The following is a 20,167-nucleotide window of genomic DNA, read 5'->3' on the forward strand; positions in this document are numbered from 1 at the left end:
GATATTCAACCACAAACGAAAAGGAACATGTCCAAAATCTCCTTACCACATGCTTTCTTGCTAACCAACGATACTAATGTCTTCGTTCGACAAACTGTTGATTTGAGATGGCAATAAGAAGCATATGTCCTGCCGTCACTTCCGCATACTGCATTTACTTCAGACTGGCTGTCACAATCAGGACAAACACATTCGGTTGTTTGGTCTTGCTTCACCTGGCACCTTGCGTTATATTCACATTTCACCATATCACATGGACCTGTAAACAGTAAGAAGAGTATAAAAAACCAATGTCCCTTTTCACCAAAATAGTTCATTTTACAATCATCTTCAACGTAAACTATATATATTTATACATATTTATTTTCTGGTTCATGCCCGACAACATTAAGATAAGAAATTGCATTCCCCTTACAGTGTCTTACTAAGAACGAACCCGAATCCAGTAGCCAAAACTCAACCCACAGAAAACACATCCATACACGTAAAACCAAATCAGTTACAATTGCAGTACATATCAATTACCTGACGTCAGGGAAGATGCCAAGTCTTTCGCCAACTTGTCGATATCACTCCTACTAGCGATTCGCTTTATATCCTTGTCCGTGCTTGTAACATCTCTCAGTGAATCTCTAGCATCTGCTTCACCTAAAGAAACAGCCAATATCTTCACACCATCCTTTTTCAACGCCTCAGCTGAAGCTTTCGATGCAGAATCCATCTCCTTATTAACGAATATCACTGCTGTTTTGGCAGTATCTCTTCTCCCTCCAGATAGGGCGTCGAACAAGTCCGTCCGCGCCATTTCCAACGCCTCTTTCAAAGCGAATCCTTTACGAGGAATCTTAACTTTATCAACAACACTGACAGCATCTTTCAAACTATTAACAGAATCCAGTCGTGATACCATTCCAGCACTTTGTCCGTACACAATCAAGCCGAATCGTGTCTTTTCGCTCGATATGTCCAACTTTCTCAACATCTCCTTAATAGCTTCTTTTCCCAGCTCAAAGTCCTTCTCCGCATTAACACCGTCTGCTCCTAATATGAATCCCAAATCCAGTTTCAACGAACTCTTCTGGGTATCGCTTATCGAATCAGATACTGCTGAAACAGCGTCCAACAGTTTGTCTTCTGAGCTCACCTTTACAAACCGATCTGGCTTAGTTGCAACAGATTTCATCTCGTTTTCGTCCAAGTCGTCGCCCATTCCAATCACAACAACGTTAGCTCCACTTCCTTTCAGAGCATCTCCTTCCGATCTGACATATGGCAAACCAGATCGTGCGTTCCTACCAGCAACAATTAACACTACTACTTTTCCTGCATCATCCCTCACGCCGTCTGTCTTGTAGACGATAGTCCTCCTTACCGACTGAAGAGCATTAGCCACTTGTCTCGGACTGTCTGTCAACGCAGCAGCATCTAAAGCATTCTTCAAAGCCTCTGGTGATGTACCTCGGCCAACTGGCAACAAAGTCCTTGCATCGCTGCTATACGTAAGCACCGATATCCTTACACCATCACTCGATATGTTGTACGCCTTTGCTTGCTGGGTAACAAAGTCTCTCATTTTGTCTAATTGATTCTTCGTTACTCCTTTCGATGTGTCCAACAAATAGAAGACATCTACAGGCTCCGTGACAGCTGAAAAAACATCATAAATTGATAACTTTCGTATCTTATGTCCAGCTATTTCAATTGAAGACAGTTAAAAACATTTTTATATTCAACGTCCATAATACTATAATAACCCTAAACCGTACATGCAATTCTTTTTTATTCCAGGATATCACACTTTTGCACACAGTCGTTCAACTCCAAAAACGTGTGTTCAATTTTTTCTTTCATTTTTCAATTTAGGTAATATCACTGGCAAACAAAAAATCGTGATTTATTCCTTTCATTTGATAATGTCAACCTAGCAATTAGCTGTCATAAAACTACGGTTTTAGAACTATGCTGTCTTTCATGACGCTACGCAGATAAAAGACGATATTCAACCACAAACGAAAAGGAACATGTCCAAAATCTCCTTACCACATGCTTTCTTGCTAACCAACGATACTAATGTCTTCGTTCGACAAACTGTTGATTTGAGATGGCAATAAGAAGCATATGTCCTGCCGTCACTTCCGCATACTGCATTTACTTCAGACTGGCTGTCACAATCAGGACAAACACATTCGGTTGTTTGGTCTTGCTTCACCTGGCACCTTGCGTTATATTCACATTTCACCTTATCACATGGACCTGTAAACAGTAAGAAGAGTATAAAAAACCAATGCCCCTTTTCACCAAAATAGTTCATTTTACAATCATCTTCAACGTAAACTATATATATTTATACATATTTATTTTCTGGTTCATGCCCGACAACATTAAGATAAGAAATTGCATTCCCCTTACAGTGTCTTACTAAGAACGAACCCGAATCCAGTAGCCAAAACTCAACCCACAGAAAACACATCCATACACGTAAAACCAAATCAGTTACAATTGCAGTACATATCAATTACCTGACGTCAGGGAAGATGCCAAGTCTTTCGCCAACTTGTCGATATCACTCCTACTAGCGATTCGCTTTATATCCTTGTCCGTGCTTGTAACATCTCTCAGTGAATCTCTAGCATCTGCTTCACCTAAAGAAACAGCCAATATCTTCACACCATCCTTTTTCAACGCCTCAGCTGCAGCTTTCGATGCAGAATCCATCTCCTTATTAACGAATATCACTGCTGTTTTGTCAGTATCTCTTCTCCCTCCAGATAGGGCGTCGAACAAGTCCGTCCGCGCCATTTCCAACGCCTCTTTCAAAGCGAATCCTTTACGAGGAATCTTAACTTTATCAACAACACTGAGAGCATCTTTCAAACTATTAACAGAATCCAGTCGTGATACCATTCCAGCACTTTGTCCGTACACAATCAAGCCGAATCGTGTCTTTTCGCTCGATATGTCCAACTTTCTCAACATCTCCTTAATAGCTTCTTTTCCCAGCTCAAAGTCCTTCTCCGCATTAACACCGTCTGCTCCTAATATGAATCCCAAATCCAGTTTCAACGAACTCTTCTGGGTATCGCTTATCGAATCAGATACTGCTGAAACAGCGTCCAACAGTTTGTCTTCTGAGCTCACCTTTACAAACCGATCTGGCTTAGTTGCAACAGATTTCATCTCGTTTTCGTCCAAGTCGTCGCCCATTCCAATCACAACAACGTTAGCTCCACTTCCTTTCAGAGCATCTCCTTCCGATCTGACATATGGCAAACCAGATCGTGCGTTCCTACCAGCAACAATTAACACTACTACTTTTCCTGCATCATCCCTCACGCCGTCTGTCTTGTAGACGATAGTCCTCCTTACCGACTGAAGAGCATTAGCCACTTGTCTCGGACTGTCTGTCAACGCAGCAGCATCTAAAGCATTCTTCAAAGCCTCTGGTGATGTACCTCGGCCAACTGGCAACAAAGTCCTTGCATCGCTGCTATACGTAAGCACCGATATCCTTACACCATCACTCGATATGTTGTACGCCTTTGCGTGCTGGGTAACAAAGTCTCTCATTTTGTCTAATTGATTCTTCGTTACTCCTTTCGATGTGTCCAACAAATAGAAGACATCTACAGGCTCCGTGACAGCTGAAAAAACATCATAAATTGATAACTTTCGTATCTTATGTCCAGCTATTTCAATTGAAGACAGTTAAAAACATTTTGATATTCAACGTCCATAATACTATAATAACCCTAAACCGTACATGCAATTCTTTTTTATTCCAGGATATCACACTTTTGCACACAGTCGTTCAACTCCAAAAACGTGTGTTCAATTTTTTCTTTCATTTTTCAATTTAGGTAATATCACTGGCAAACAAAAAATCGTGATTTATTCCTTTCATTTGATAATGTCAACCTAGCAATTAGCTGTCATAAAACTACGGTTTTAGAACTATGCTGTCTTTCATGACGCTACGCAGATAAAAGACGATATTCAACCACAAACAAAAAGGAACATGTCCAAAATCTCCTTACCACATGCTTTCTTGCTAACCAACGATACTAATGTCTTCGTTCGACAAACTGTTGATTTGAGATGGCAATAAGAAGCATATGTCCTGCTGTCACTTCCGCATACTGCATTTACTTCAGACTGGCTGTCACAATCAGGACAAACACATTCGGTTGTTTGGTCCTGCTTCACCTGGCACCTTGCGTTATATTCACATTTCACCTTATCACATGGACCTGTAAACAGTAAGAAGAGTATAAAAAACCAATGCCCCTTTTCACCAAAATAGTTCATTTTACAATCGGCCGACAACATTAAGATAAGAAATTGCATTCCCCTTACAGTGTCTTACTAAGAACGAACCCGAATCCAGTAGCCAAAACTCAACCCACAGAAAACACATCCATACACGTAAAACCAAATCAGTTACAATTGCAGTACATATCAATTACCTGACGTCAGGGAAGATGCCAAGTCTTTCGCCAACTTGTCGATATCACTCCTACTAGCGATTCGCTTTATATCCTTGTCCGTGCTTGTAACATCTCTCAGTGAATCTCTAGCATCTGCTTCACCTAAAGAAACAGCCAATATCTTCACACCATCCTTTTTCAACGCCTCAGCTGCAGCTTTCGATGCAGAATCCATCTCCTTATTAACGAATATCACTGCTGTTTTGTCAGTATCTCTTCTCCCTCCAGATAGGGCGTCGAACAAGTCCGTCCGCGCCATTTCCAACGCCTCTTTCAAAGCGAATCCTTTACGAGGAATCTTAACTTTATCAACAACACTGAGAGCATCTTTCAAACTATTAACAGAATCCAGTCGTGATACCATTCCAGCACTTTGTCCGTACACAATCAAGCCGAATCGTGTCTTTTCGCTCGATATGTCCAACTTTCTCAACATCTCCTTAATAGCTTCTTTTCCCAGCTCAAAGTCCTTCTCCGCATTAACACCGTCTGCTCCTAATATGAATCCCAAATCCAGTTTCAACGAACTCTTCTGGGTATCGCTTATCGAATCAGATACTGCTGAAACAGCGTCCAACAGTTTGTCTTCTGAGCTCACCTTTACAAACCGATCTGGCTTAGTTGCAACAGATTTCATCTCGTTTTCGTCCAAGTCGTCGCCCATTCCAATCACAACAACGTTAGCTCCACTTCCTTTCAGAGCATCTCCTTCCGATCTGACATATGGCAAACCAGATTGTGCGTTCCTACCAGCAACAATTAACACTACTACTTTTCCTGCATCATCCCTCACGCCGTCTGTCTTGTAGACGATAGTCCTCCTTACCGACTGAAGAGCATTAGCCACTTGTCTCGGACTGTCTGTCAACGCAGCAGCATCTAAAGCATTCTTCAAAGCCTCTGGTGATGTACCTCGGCCAACTGGCAACAAAGTCCTTGCATCGCTGCTATACGTAAGCACCGATATCCTCACACCATCACTCGATATGTTGTACGCCTTTGCTTGCTGGGTAACAAAGTCTCTCATTTTGTCTAATTGATTCTTCGTTACTCCTTTCGATGTGTCCAACAAATAGAAGACATCTACAGGCTCCGTGACAGCTGAAAAAACATCATAAATTGATAACTTTCGTATCTTATGTCCAGCTATTTCAATTGAAGACAGTTAAAAACATTTTGATATTCAACGTCCATAATACTATAATAACCCTAAACCGTACATGCAATTCTTTTTTATTCCAGGATATCACACTTTTGCACACAGTCGTTCAACTCCAAAAACGTGTGTTCAATTTTTTCTTTCATTTTTCAATTTAGGTAATATCACTGGCAAACAAAAAATCGTGATTTATTCCTTTCATTTGATAATGTCAACCTAGCAATTAGCTGTCATAAAACTACGGTTTTAGAACTATGTTGTCTTTCATGACGCTACGCAGATAAAAGACGATATTCAACCACAAACGAAAAGGAACATGTCCAAAATCTCCTTACCACATGCTTTCTTGCTAACCAACGATACTAATGTCTTCGTTCGACAAACTGTTGATTTGAGATGGCAATAAGAAGCATATGTCCTGCCGTCACTTCCGCATACTGCATTTACTTCAGACTGGCTGTCACAATCAGGACAAACACATTCGGTTGTTTGGTCTGGCTTCACCTGGCACCTTGCGTTATATTCACATTTCACCTTATCACATGGACCTGTAAACAGTAAGAAGAGTATAAAAAACCAATGCCCCTTTTCACCAAAATAGTTCATTTTACAATCATCTTCAACGTAAACTATATATATTTATACATATTTATTTTCTGGTTCATGCCCGACAACATTAAGATAAGAAATTGCATTCCCCTTACAGCGTCTTACTAAGAACGAACCCGAATCCAGTAGCCAAAACTCAACCCACAGAAAACACATCCATACACGTAAAACCAAATCAGTTACAATTGCAGTACATATCAATTACCTGACGTCAGGGAAGATGCCAAGTCTTTCGCCAACTTGTCGATATCACTCCTACTAGCGATTCGCTTTATATCCTTGTCCGTGCTTGTAACATCTCGCAGTGAATCTCTAGCATCTGCTTCACCTAAAGAAACAGCCAATATCTTCACACCATCCTTTTTCAACGCCTCAGCTGCAGCTTTCGATGCAGAATCCATCTCCTTATTAACGAATATCACTGCTGTTTTGTCAGTATCTCTTCTCCCTCCAGATAGGGCGTCGAACAAGTCCATCCGCGCCATTTCCAAAGCCTCTTTCAAAGCGAATCCTTTACGAGGAATCTTAACTTTATCAACAACACTGAGAGCATCTTTCAAACTATTAACAGAATCCAGTCGTGATACCATTCCAGCACTTTGTCCGTACACAATCAAGCCGAATCGTGTCTTTTCGCTCGATATGTCCAACTTTCTCAACATCTCCTTAATAGCTTCTTTTCCCAGCTCAAAGTCCTTCTCCGCATTAACACCGTCTGCTCCTAATATGAATCCCAAATCCAGTTTCAACGAACTCTTCTGGGTATCGCTTATCGAATCAGATACTGCTGAAACAGCGTCCAACAGTTTGTCTTCTGACCTCACCTTTACAAACCGATCTGGCTTAGTTGCAACAGATTTCATCTCGTTTTCGTCCAAGTCGTCGCCCATTCCAATCACAACAACGTTAGCTCCACTTCCTTTCAGAGCATCTCCTTCCGATCTGACATATGGCAAACCAGATCGTGCGTTCCTACCAGCAACAATTAACAATACTACTTTTCCTGCATCATCCCTCACGCCGTCTGTCTTGTAGACGATAGTCCTCCTTACCGACTGAAGAGCATTAGCCACTTGTCTCGGACTGTCTGTCAACGCAGCAGCATCTAAAGCATTCTTCAAAGCCTCTGGTGATGTACCTCGGCCAACTGGCAACAAAGTCCTTGCATCGCTGCTATACGTAAGCACCGATATCCTCACACCATCACTCGATATGTTGTACGCCTTTGCTTGCTGGGTAACAAAGTCTCTCATTTTGTCTAATTGATTCTTCGTTACTCCTTTCGATGTGTCCAACAAATAGAAGACATCTACAGGCTCCGTGACAGCTGAAAAAACATCATAAATTGATAACTTTCGTATCTTATGTCCAGCTATTTCAATTGAAGACAGTTAAAAACATTTTGATATTCAACGTCCATAATACTATAATAACCCTAAACCGTACATGCAATTCTTTTTTATTCCAGGATATCACACTTTTGCACACAGTCGTTCAACTCCAAAAACGTGTGTTCAATTTTTTCTTTCATTTTTCAATTTAGGTAATATCACTGGCAAACAAAAAATCGTGATTTATTCCTTTCATTTGATAATGTCAACCTAGCAATTAGCTGTCATAAAACTACGGTTTTAGAACTATGCTGTCTTTCATGACGCTACGCAGATAAAAGACGATATTCAACCACAAACGAAAAGGAACATGTCCAAAATCTCCTTACCACATGCTTTCTTGCTAACCAACGATACTAATGTCTTCGTTCGACAAACTGTTGATTTGAGATGGCAATAAGAAGCATATGTCCTGCCGTCACTTCCGCATACTGCATTTACTTCAGACTGGCTGTCACAATCAGGACAAACACATTCGGTTGTTTGGTCTTGCTTCACCTGGCACCTTGCGTTATATTCACATTTCACCTTATCACATGGACCTGTAAACAGTAAGAAGAGTATAAAAAACCAATGTCCCTTTTCACCAAAATAGTTCATTTTACAATCGGCCGACAACATTAAGATAAGAAATTGCATTCCCCTTACAGTGTCTTACTAAGAACGAACCCGAATCCAGTAGCCAAAACTCAACCCACAGAAAACACATCCATACACGTAAAACCAAATCAGTTACAATTGCAGTACATATCAATTACCTGACGTCAGGGAAGATGCCAAGTCTTTCGCCAACTTGTCGATATCACTCCTACTAGCGATTCGCTTTATATCCTTGTCCGTGCTTGTTACATCTCTCAGTGAATCTCTAGCATCTGCTTCCCCTAAAGAAACAGCCAATATCTTCACACCATCCTTTTTCAACACCTCAGCTGCAGCTTTCGACGCAGAATCCATCTCCTTATTAACGAATATCACTGCTGTTTTGTCAGTATCTCTTCTCCCTCCAGATAGGGCGTCGAACAAGTCCGTCCGCGCCATTTCCAACGCCTCTTTCAAAGCGAATCCTTTACGAGGAATCTTAACTTTATCAACAACACTGAGAGCATCTTTCAAACTATTAACAGAACCCAGTCGTGATACCATTCCAGCACTTTGTCCGTACACAATCAAGCCGAATCGTGTCTTTTCGCTCGATATGTCCAACTTTCTCAACATCTCCTTAATAGCTTCTTTTCCCAGCTCAAAGTCCTTCTCCGCATTAACACCGTCTGCTCCTAATATGAATCCCAAATCCAGTTTCAACGAACTCTTCTGGGTATCGCTTATCGAATCAGATACTGCTGAAACAGCGTCCAACAGTTTGTCTTCTGAGCTCACCTTTACAAACCGATCTGGCTTAGTTGCAACAGATTTCATCTCGTTTTCGTCCAAGTCGTCGCCCATTCCAATCACAACAACGTTAGCTCCACTTCCTTTCAGAGCATCTCCTTCCGATCTGACATATGGCAAACCAGATCGTGCGTTCCTACCAGCAACAATTAACACTACTACTTTTCCTGCATCATCCCTCACGCCGTCTGTCTTGTAGACGATAGTCCTCCTTACCGACTGAAGAGCATTAGCCACTTGTCTCGGACTGTCTGTCAACGCAGCAGCATCTAAAGCATTCTTCAAAGCCTCTGGTGATGTACCTCGGCCAACTGGCAACAAAGTCCTTGCATCGCTGCTATACGTAAGCACCGATATCCTTACACCATCACTCGATATGTTGTACGCCTTTGCGTGCTGGGTAACAAAGTCTCTCATTTTGTCTAATTGATTCTTCGTTACTCCTTTCGATGTGTCCAACAAATAGAAGACATCTACAGGCTCCGTGACAGCTGAAAAAACATCATAAATTGATAACTTTCGTATCTTATGTCCAGCTATTTCAATTGAAGACAGTTAAAAACATTTTGATATTCAACGTCCATAATACTATAATAACCCTAAACCGTACATGCAATTCTTTTTTATTCCAGGATATCACACTTTTGCACACAGTCGTTCAACTCCAAAAACGTGTGTTCAATTTTTTCTTTCATTTTTCAATTTAGGTAATATCACTGGCAAACAAAAAATCGTGATTTATTCCTTTCATTTGATAATGTCAACCTAGCAATTAGCTGTCATAAAACTACGGTTTTAGAACTATGCTGTCTTTCATGACGCTACGCAGATAAAAGACGATATTCAACCACAAACGAAAAGGAACATGTCCAAAATCTCCTTACCACATGCTTTCTTGCTAACCAACGATACTAATGTCTTCGTTCGACAAACTGTTGATTTGAGATGGCAATAAGAAGCATATGTCCTGCCGTCACTTCCGCATACTGCATTTACTTCAGACTGGCTGTCACAATCAGGACAAACACATTCGGTTGTTTGGTCTTGCTTCACCTGGCACCTTGCGTTATATTCACATTTCACCTTATCACATGGACCTGTAAACAGTAAGAAGAGTATAAAAAACCAATGTCCCTTTTCACCAGAATAGTTCATTTTACAATCATCTTCAACGTAAACTATATATATTTATACATATTTATTTTCTGGTTCATGCCCGACAACATTAAGATAAGAAATTGCATTCCCCTTACAGTGTCTTACTAAGAACGAACCCGAATCCAGTAGCCAAAACTCAACCCACAGAAAACACATCCATACACGTAAAACCAAATCAGTTACAATTGCAGTACATATCAATTACCTGACGTCAGGGAAGATGCCAAGTCTTTCGCCAACTTGTCGATATCACTCCTACTAGCGATTCGCTTTATATCCTTGTCCGTGCTTGTAACATCTCTCAGTGAATCTCTAGCATCTGCTTCACCTAAAGAAACAGCCAATATCTTCACACCATCCTTTTTCAACGCCTCAGCTGCAGCTTTCGATGCAGAATCCATCTCCTTATTAACGAATATCACTGCTGTTTTGTCAGTATCTCTTCTCCCTCCAGATAGGGCGTCGAACAAGTCCGTCCGCGCCATTTCCAACGCCTCTTTCAAAGCGAATCCTTTACGAGGAATCTTAACTTTATCAACAACACTGAGAGCATCTTTCAAACTATTAACAGAATCCAGTCGTGATACCATTCCAGCACTTTGTCCGTACACAATCAAGCCGAATCGTGTCTTTTCTCTCGATATGTCCAGCTTTCTCAACATCTCCTTAATAGCTTCTTTTCCCAGCTCAAAGTCCTTCTCCGCATTAACACCGTCTGCTCCTAATATGAATCCCAAATCCAGTTTCAACGAACTCTTCTGGGTATCGCTTATCGAATCAGATACTGCTGAAACAGCGTCCAACAGTTTGTCTTCTGAGCTCACCTTTACAAACCGATCTGGCTTAGTTGCAACAGATTTCATCTCGTTTTCGTCCAAGTCGTCGCCCATTCCAATCACAACAACGTTAGCTCCACTTCCTTTCAGAGCATCTCCTTCCGATCTGACATATGGTAAACCAGATCGTGCGTTCCTACCAGCAACAATTAACACTACCACTTTTCCTGCATTATCCCTCACGCCGTCTGTCTTGTAGACGATAGTCCTCCTTACCGACTGAAGAGCATTAGCCACTTGTCTCGGACTGTCTGTCAACGCAGCAGCATCTAAAGCATTCTTCAAAGCCTCTGGTGATGTACCTCGGCCAACTGGCAACAAAGTCCTTGCATCGCTGCTATACGTAAGCACCGATATCCTTACACCATCACTCGATATGTTGTACGCCTTTGCTTGCTGGGTAACAAAGTCTCTCATTTTGTCTAATTGATTCTTCGTTACTCCTTTCGATGTGTCCAACAAATAGAAGACATCTACAGGCTCCGTGACAGCTGAAAAAACATCATAAATTGATAACTTTCGTATCTTATGTCCAGCTATTTCAATTGAAGACAGTCAAAAACATTTTAATATTCAACGTCCATAATACTATAATAACCCTAAACCGTACATGCAATTCTTTTTTATTCCAGGATATCACACTTTTGCACACAGTCGTTCAACTCCAAAAACGTGTGTTCAATTTTTTCTTTCATTTTTCAATTTAGGTAATATCACTGGCAAACAAAAAATCGTGATTTATTCTTTTCATTTGATAATGTCAACCTAGCAATAAGCTGTCATAAAACTACGGTTTTAGAACTATGCTGTCTTTCATGACGCTACGCAGATAAAAGACGATATTCAACCACAAAAGAAAAGGAACATGTCCAAAATCTCCTTACCACATGCTTTCTTGCTAACCAACGATACTAATGTCTTCGTTCGACAAACTGTTGATTTGAGATGGCAATAAGAAGCATATGTCCTGCCGTCACTTCCGCATACTGCATTTACTTCAGACTGGCTGTCACAATCAGGACAAACACATTCGGTTGTTTGGTCTTGCTTCACCTGGCACCTTGCGTTATATTCACATTTCACCTTATCACATGGACCTGTAAACAGTAAGAAGAGTATAAAAAACCAATGTCCCTTTTCACCAAAATAGTTCATTTTACAATCATCTTCAACGTAAACTATATATATTTATACACATTTATTTTCTGGTTGATGCCCGACAACATTAAGATAAGAAATTGCATTCCCCTTACAGTGTCTTACTAAGAACGAACCCGAATCCAGTAGCCAAAACTCAACCCACAGAAAACACATCCATACACGTAAAACCAAATCAGTTACAATTGCAGTACATATCAATTACCTGACGTCAGGGAAGATGCCAAGTCTTTCGCCAACTTGTCGATATCACTCCTACTAGCGATTCGCTTTATATCCTTGTCCGTGCTTGTAACATCTCTCAATGAATCTCTAGCATCTGCTTCACCTAAAGAAACAGCCAATATCTTCACACCATACTTTTTCAACGCCTCAGCTGCAGCTTTCGATGCAGAATCCATCTCCTTATTAACGAATATCACTGCTGTTTTGTCAGTATCTCTTCTCCCTCCAGATAGGGCGTCGAACAAGTCCGTCCGCGCCATTTCCAACGCCTTTTTCAAAGCGAATCCTTTACGAGGAATCTTAACTTTATCAACAACACTGAGAGCATCTTTCAAACTATTAACAGAATCCAGTCGTGATACCATTCCAGCACTTTGTCCGTACACAATCAAGCCGAATCGTGTCTTTTCTCTCGATATGTCCAACTTTCTCAACATCTCCTTAATAGCTTCTTTTCCCAGCTCAAAGTCCTTCTCCGCATTAACACCGTCTGCTCCTAATATGAATCCCAAATCCAGTTTCAACGAACTCTTCTGGGTATCGCTTATCGAATCAGATACTGCTGAAACAGCGTCCAACAGTTTGTCTTCTGAGCTCACCTTTACAAACCGATCTGGCTTAGTTGCAACAGATTTCATCTCGTTTTCGTCCAAGTCGTCGCCCATTCCAATCACAACAACGTTAGCTCCACTTCCTTTCAGAGCATCTCCTTCCGATCTGACATATGGCAAACCAGATCGTGCGTTCCTACCAGCAACAATTAACACTACTACTTTTCCTGCATCATCCCTCACGCCGTCTGTCTTGTAGACGATAGTCCTCCTTACCGACTGAAGAGCATTAGCCACTTGTCTCGGACTGTCTGTCAACGCAGCAGCATCTAAAGCATTCTTCAAAGCCTCTGGTGATGTACCTCGGCCAACTGGCAACAAAGTCCTTGCATCGCTGCTATACGTAAGCACCGATATCCTCACACCATCACTCGATATGTTGTACGCCTTTGCTTGCTGGGTAACAAAGTCTCTCATTTTGTCTAATTGATTCTTCGTTACTCCTTTCGATGTGTCCAACAAATAGAAGACATCTACAGGCTCCGTGACAGCTGAAAAAACATCATAAATTGATAACTTTCGTATCTTATGTCCAGCTATTTCAATTGAAGACAGTTAAAAACATTTTGATATTCAACGTCCATAATACTATAATAACCCTAAACCGTACATGCAATTCTTTTTTATTCCAGGATATCACACTTTTGCACACAGTCGTTCAACTCCAAAAACGTGTGTTCAATTTTTTCTTTCATTTTTCAATTTAGGTAATATCACTGGCAAACAAAAAATCGTGATTTATTCCTTTCATTTGATAATGTCAACCTAGCAATTAGCTGTCATAAAACTACGGTTTTAGAACTATGCTGTCTTTCATGACGCTACGCAGATAAAAGACGATATTCAACCACAAACGAAAAGGAACATGTCCAAAATCTCCTTACCACATGCTTTCTTGCTAACCAACGATACTAATGTCTTCGTTCGACAAACTGTTGATTTGAGATGGCAATAAGAAGCATATGTCCTGCCGTCACTTCCGCATACTGCATTTACTTCAGACTGGCTGTCACAATCAGGACAAACACATTCGGTTGTTTGGTCTTGCTTCACCTGGCACCTTGCGTTATATTCACATTTCACCTTATCACATGGACCTGTAAACAGTAAGAAGAGTATAAAAAACCAATGTCCCTTTTCACCAACATAGTTCATTTTACAATCATCTTCAACGTAAACTATATATATTTATACATATTTATTTTCTGGTTCATGCCCGACAACATTAAGATAAGAAATTGCATTCCCCTTACAGTGTCTTACTAAGAACGAACCCGAATCCAGTAGCCAAAACTCAACCCACAGAAAACACATCCATACACGTAAAACCCAATCAGTTACAATTGCAGTACATATCAATTACCTGACGTCAGGGAAGATGCCAAGTCTTTCGCCAACTTGTCGATATCACTCCTACTAGCGATTCGCTTTATATCCTTGTCCGTGCTTGTAACATCTCTCAATGAATCTCTAGCATCTGCTTCACCTAAAGAAACAGCCAATATCTTCACACCATCCTTTTTCAACGCCTCAGCTGCAGCTTTCGATGCAGAATCCATCTCCTTATTAACGAATATCACTGCTGTTTTGTCAGTATCTCTTCTCCCTCCAGATAGGGCGTCGAACAAGTCCGTCCGCGCCATTTCCAACGCCTCTTTCAAAGCGAATCCTTTACGAGGAATCTTAACTTTATCAACAACACTGAGAGCATCTTTCAAACTATTAACAGAATCCAGTCGTGATACCATTCCAGCACTTTGTCCGTACACAATCAAGCCGAATCGTGTCTTTTCGCTCGATATGTCCAACTTTCTCAACATCTCCTTAATAGCTTCTTTTCCCAGCTCAAAGTCCTTCTCCGCATTAACACCGTCTGCTCCTAATATGAATCCCAAATCCAGTTTCAACGAACTCTTCTGGGTATCGCTTATCGAATCAGATACTGCTGAAACAGCGTCCAACAGTTTGTCTTCTGAGCTCACCTTTACAAACCGATCTGGCTTAGTTGCAACAGATTTCATCTCGTTTTCGTCCAAGTCGTCGCCCATTCCAATCACAACAACGTTAGCTCCACTTCCTTTCAGAGCATCTCCTTCCGATCTGACATATGGCAAACCAGATCGTGCGTTCCTACCAGCAACAATTAACACTACTACTTTTCCTGCATCATCCCTCACGCCGTCTGTCTTGTAGACGATAGTCCTCCTTACCGACTGAAGAGCATTAGCCACTTGTCTCGGACTGTCTGTCAACGCAGCAGCATCTAAAGCATTCTTCAAAGCCTCTGGTGATGTACCTCGGCCAACTGGCAACAAAGTCCTTGCATCGCTGCTATACGTAAGCACCGATATCCTTACACCATCACTCGATATGTTGTACGCCTTTGCTTGCTGGGTAACAAAGTCTCTCATTTTGTCTAATTGATTCTTCGTTACTCCTTTCGATGTGTCCAACAAATAGAAGACATCTACAGGCTCCGTGACAGCTGAAAAAACATCATAAATTGATAACTTTCGTATCTTATGTCCAGCTATTTCAATTGAAGACAGTTAAAAACATTTTGATATTCAACGTCCATAATACTATAATAACCCTAAACCGTACATGCAATTCTTTTTTATTCCAGGATATCACACTTTTGCACACAGTCGTTCAACTCCAAAAACGTGTGTTCAATTTTTTCTTTCATTTTTCAATTTAGGTAATATCACTGGCAAACAAAAAATCGTGATTTATTCCTTTCATTTGATAATGTCAACCTAGCAATTAGCTGTCATAAAACTACGGTTTTAGAACTATGCTGTCTTTCATGACGCTACGCAGATAAAAGACGATATTCAACCACAAACGAAAAGGAACATGTCCAAAATCTCCTTACCACATGCTTTCTTGCTAACCAACGATACTAATGTCTTCGTTCGACAAACTGTTGATTTGAGATGGCAATAAGAAGCATATGTCCTGCCGTCACTTCCGCATACTGCATTTACTTCAGACTGGCTGTCACAATCAGGACAAACACATTCGGTTGTTTGGTCTTGCTTCACCTGGCACCTTGCGTTATATTCACATTTCACCTTATCACATGGACCTGTAAACAGTAAGAAGAGTATAAAAAACCAATGTTCCTTTTTACCAAAATAGTTCATTTTACAATCATCTTCAACGTAAACTATATATATTTATACATATTTATTTTCTGGTTCATGCCCGACAACATTAAGATAAGAAATTGCATTCCCCTTACAGTGTCTTACTAAGAACGAACCCGAATCCAGTAGCCAAAACTCAACCCACAGAAAACACATCCATACACGTAAAACCCAATCAGTTACAATTGCAGTACATATCAATTACCTGACGTCAGGGAAGATGCCAAGTCTTTCGCCAACTTGTCGATATCACTCCTACTAGCGATTCGCTTTATATCCTTGTCCGTGCTTGTAACATCTCTCAATGAATCTCTAGCATCTGCTTCACCTAAAGAAACAGCCAATATCTTCACACCATCCTTTTTCAACGCCTCAGCTGCAGCTTTCGATGCAGAATCCATCTCCTTATTAACGAATATCACTGCTGTTTTGTCAGTATCTCTTCTCCCTCCAGATAGGGCGTCGAACAAGTCCGTCCGCGCCATTTCCAACGCCTCTTTCAAAGCGAATCCTTTACGAGGGATCTTAACTTTATCAACAACACTGAGAGCATCTTTCAAACTATTAACAGAATCCAGTCGTGATACCATTCCAGCACTTTGTCCGTACACAATCAAGCCGAATCGTGTCTTTTCGCTCGATATGTCCAACTTTCTCAACATCTCCTTAATAGCTTCTTTTCCCAGCTCAAAGTCCTTCTCCGCATTAACACCGTCTGCTCCTAATATGAATCCCAAATCCAGTTTCAACGAACTCTTCTGGGTATCGCTTATCGAATCAGATACTGCTGAAACAGCGTCCAACAGTTTGTCTTCTGAGCTCACCTTTACAAACCGATCTGGCTTAGTTGCAACAGATTTCATCTCGTTTTCGTCCAAGTCGTCGCCCATTCCAATCACAACAACGTTAGCTCCACTTCCTTTCAGAGCATCTCCTTCCGATCTGACATATGGCAAACCAGATCGTGCGTTCCTACCAGCAACAATTAACACTACTACTTTTCCTGCATCATCCCTCACGCCGTCTGTCTTGTAGACGATAGTCCTCCTTACCGACTGAAGAGCATTAGCCACTTGTCTCGGACTGTCTGTCAACGCAGCAGCATCTAAAGCATTCTTCAAAGCCTCTGGTGATGTACCTCGGCCAACTGGCAACAAAGTCCTTGCATCGCTGCTATACGTAAGCACCGATATCCTCACACCATCACTCGATATGTTGTACGCCTTTGCTTGCTGGGTAACAAAGTCTCTCATTTTGTCTAATTGATTCTTCGTTACTCCTTTCGATGTGTCCAACAAATAGAAGACATCTACAGGCTCCGTGACAGCTGAAAAAACATCATAAATTGATAACTTTCGTATCTTATGTCCAGCTATTTCAATTGAAGACAGTTAAAAACATTTTGATATTCAACGTCCATAATACTATAATAACCCTAAACCGTACATGCAATTCTTTTTTATTCCAGGATATCACACTTTTGCACACAGTCGTTCAACTCCAAAAACGTGTGTTCAATTTTTTCTTTCATTTTTCAATTTAGGTAATATCACTGGCAAACAAAAAATCGTGATTTATTCCTTTCATTTGATAATGTCAACCTAGCAATTAGCTGTCATAAAACTACGGTTTTAGAACTATGCTGTCTTTCATGACGCTACGCAGATAAAAGACGATATTCAACCACAAACGAAAAGGAACATGTCCAAAATCTCCTTACCACATGCTTTCTTGCTAACCAACGATACTAATGTCTTCGTTCGACAAACTGTTGATTTGAGATGGCAATAAGAAGCATATGTCCTGCCGTCACTTCCGCATACTGCATTTACTTCAGACTGGCTGTCACAATCAGGACAAACACATTCGGTTGTTTGGTCTTGCTTCACCTGGCACCTTGCGTTATATTCACATTTCACCTTATCACATGGACCTGTAAACAGTAAGAAGAGTATAAAAAACCAATGTCCCTTTTCACCAAAATAGTTCATTTTACAATCATCTTCAACGTAAACTATATATATTTATACATATTTATTTTCTGGTTCATGCCCGACAACATTAAGATAAGAAATTGCATTCCCCTTACAGTGTCTTACTAAGAACGAACCCGAATCCAGTAGCCAAAACTCAACCCACAGAAAACACATCCATACACGTAAAACCAAATCAGTTACAATTGCAGTACATATCAATTACCTGACGTCAGGGAAGATGCCAAGTCTTTCGCCAACTTGTCGATATCACTCCTACTAGCGATTCGCTTTATATCCTTGTCCGTGCTTGTAACATCTCTCAGTGAATCTCTAGCATCTGCTTCACCTAAAGAAACAGCCAATATCTTCACACCATCCTTTTTCAACGCCTCAGCTGCAGCTTTCGATGCAGAATCCATCTCCTTATTAACGAATATCACTGCTGTTTTGTCAGTATCTCTTCTCCCTCCAGATAGGGCGTCGAACAAGTCCGTCCGCGCCATTTCCAACGCCTCTTTCAAAGCGAATCCTTTACGAGGAATCTTAACTTTATCAACAACACTGAGAGCATCTTTCAAACTATTAACAGAATCCAGTCGTGATACCATTCCAGCACTTTGTCCGTACACAATCAAGCCGAATCGTGTCTTTTCGCTCGATATGTCCAACTTTCTCAACATCTCCTTAATAGCTTCTTTTCCCAGCTTAAAGTCCTTCTCCGCATTAACACCGTCTGCTCCTAATATGAATCCCAAATCCAGTTTCAACGAACTCTTCTGGGTATCGCTTATCGAATCAGATACTGCTGAAACAGCGTCCAACAGTTTGTCTTCTGAGCTCACCTTTACAAACCGATCTGGCTTAGTTGCAACAGATTTCATCTCGTTTTCGTCCAAGTCGTCGCCCATTCCAATCACAACAACGTTAGCTCCACTTCCTTTCAGAGCATCTCCTTCCGATCTGACATATGGCAAACCAGATCGTGCGTTCCTACCAGCAACAATTAACACTACTACTTTTCCTGCATCATCCCTCACGCCGTCTGTCTTGTAGACGATAGTCCTCCTTACCGACTGAAGAGCATTAGCCACTTGTCTCGGACTGTCTGTCAACGCAGCAGCATCTAAAGCATTCTTCAAAGCCTCTGGTGATGTACCTCGGCCAACTGGCAACAAAGTCCTTGCATCGCTGCTATACGTAAGCACCGATATCCTTACACCATCACTCGATATGTTGTACGCCTTTGCTTGCTGGGTAACAAAGTCTCTCATTTTGTCTAATTGATTCTTCGTTACTCCTTTCGATGTGTCCAACAAATAGAAGACATCTACAGGCTCCGTGACAGCTGAAAAAACATCATAAATTGATAAATTTCGTATCTTATGTCCAGCTATTTCAATTGAAGACAGTTAAAAACATTTTGATATTCAACGTCCATAATACTATAATAACCCTAAACCGTACATGCAATTCTTTTTTATTCCAGGATATCACACTTTTGCACACAGTCGTTCAACTCCAAAAACGTGTGTTCAATTTTTTCTTTCATTTTTCAATTTAGGTAATATCACTGGCAAACAAAAAATCGTGATTTATTCCTTTCATTTGATAATGTCAACCTAGCAATTAGCTGTCATAAAACTACGGTTTTAGAACTATGTTGTCTTTCATGACGCTACGCAGATAAAAGACGATATTCAACCACAAACGAAAAGGAACATGTCCAAAATCTCCTTACCACATGCTTTCTTGCTAACCAACGATACTAATGTCTTCGTTCGACAAACTGTTGATTTGAGATGGCAATAAGAAGCATATGTCCTGCCGTCACTTCCGCATACTGCATTTACTTCAGACTGGCTGTCACAATCAGGACAAACACATTCGGTTGTTTGGTCTTGCTTCACCTGGCACCTTGCGTTATATTCACATTTCACCTTATCACATGGACCTGTAAACAGTAAGAAGAGTATAAAAAACCAATGCCCCTTTTCACCAAAATAGTTCATTTTACAATCA

General features: G+C 40.9%; 1 protein-coding gene across 1 annotated transcript in view; it reads right to left on the reverse strand.

The window, feature by feature from the left end:
* Positions 1–20,167, reverse strand: part of LOC135688513 (uncharacterized) — a 150,374-nt gene that overhangs the window by 86,046 nt on the left and 44,161 nt on the right. The window contains exons 38-58 of the mRNA XM_089114194.1: positions 19,887–20,099; positions 18,372–19,493; positions 17,893–18,105; positions 16,378–17,499; positions 15,899–16,111; positions 14,384–15,505; positions 13,905–14,117; positions 12,390–13,511; positions 11,911–12,123; positions 10,396–11,517; positions 9,917–10,129; positions 8,402–9,523; positions 7,973–8,185; positions 6,458–7,579; positions 5,979–6,191; positions 4,464–5,585; positions 4,035–4,247; positions 2,520–3,641; positions 2,041–2,253; positions 526–1,647; positions 47–259 (exon numbers count right to left, since the gene is read on the reverse strand). Of these exons, the coding sequence (XP_088970320.1) occupies positions 47–259; positions 526–1,647; positions 2,041–2,253; positions 2,520–3,641; positions 4,035–4,247; positions 4,464–5,585; positions 5,979–6,191; positions 6,458–7,579; positions 7,973–8,185; positions 8,402–9,523; positions 9,917–10,129; positions 10,396–11,517; positions 11,911–12,123; positions 12,390–13,511; positions 13,905–14,117; positions 14,384–15,505; positions 15,899–16,111; positions 16,378–17,499; positions 17,893–18,105; positions 18,372–19,493; positions 19,887–20,099 (13,563 nt within the window). The remainder of the gene's footprint in view (positions 1–46; positions 260–525; positions 1,648–2,040; positions 2,254–2,519; positions 3,642–4,034; positions 4,248–4,463; positions 5,586–5,978; positions 6,192–6,457; positions 7,580–7,972; positions 8,186–8,401; positions 9,524–9,916; positions 10,130–10,395; positions 11,518–11,910; positions 12,124–12,389; positions 13,512–13,904; positions 14,118–14,383; positions 15,506–15,898; positions 16,112–16,377; positions 17,500–17,892; positions 18,106–18,371; positions 19,494–19,886; positions 20,100–20,167) is intronic.

This window comes from Rhopilema esculentum, chromosome 19 (genome assembly GCF_057945365.1).
Source record: "Rhopilema esculentum isolate cy_ngs chromosome 19, ASM5794536v1, whole genome shotgun sequence".
NCBI lineage: Eukaryota > Metazoa > Cnidaria > Scyphozoa > Rhizostomeae > Rhizostomatidae > Rhopilema > Rhopilema esculentum.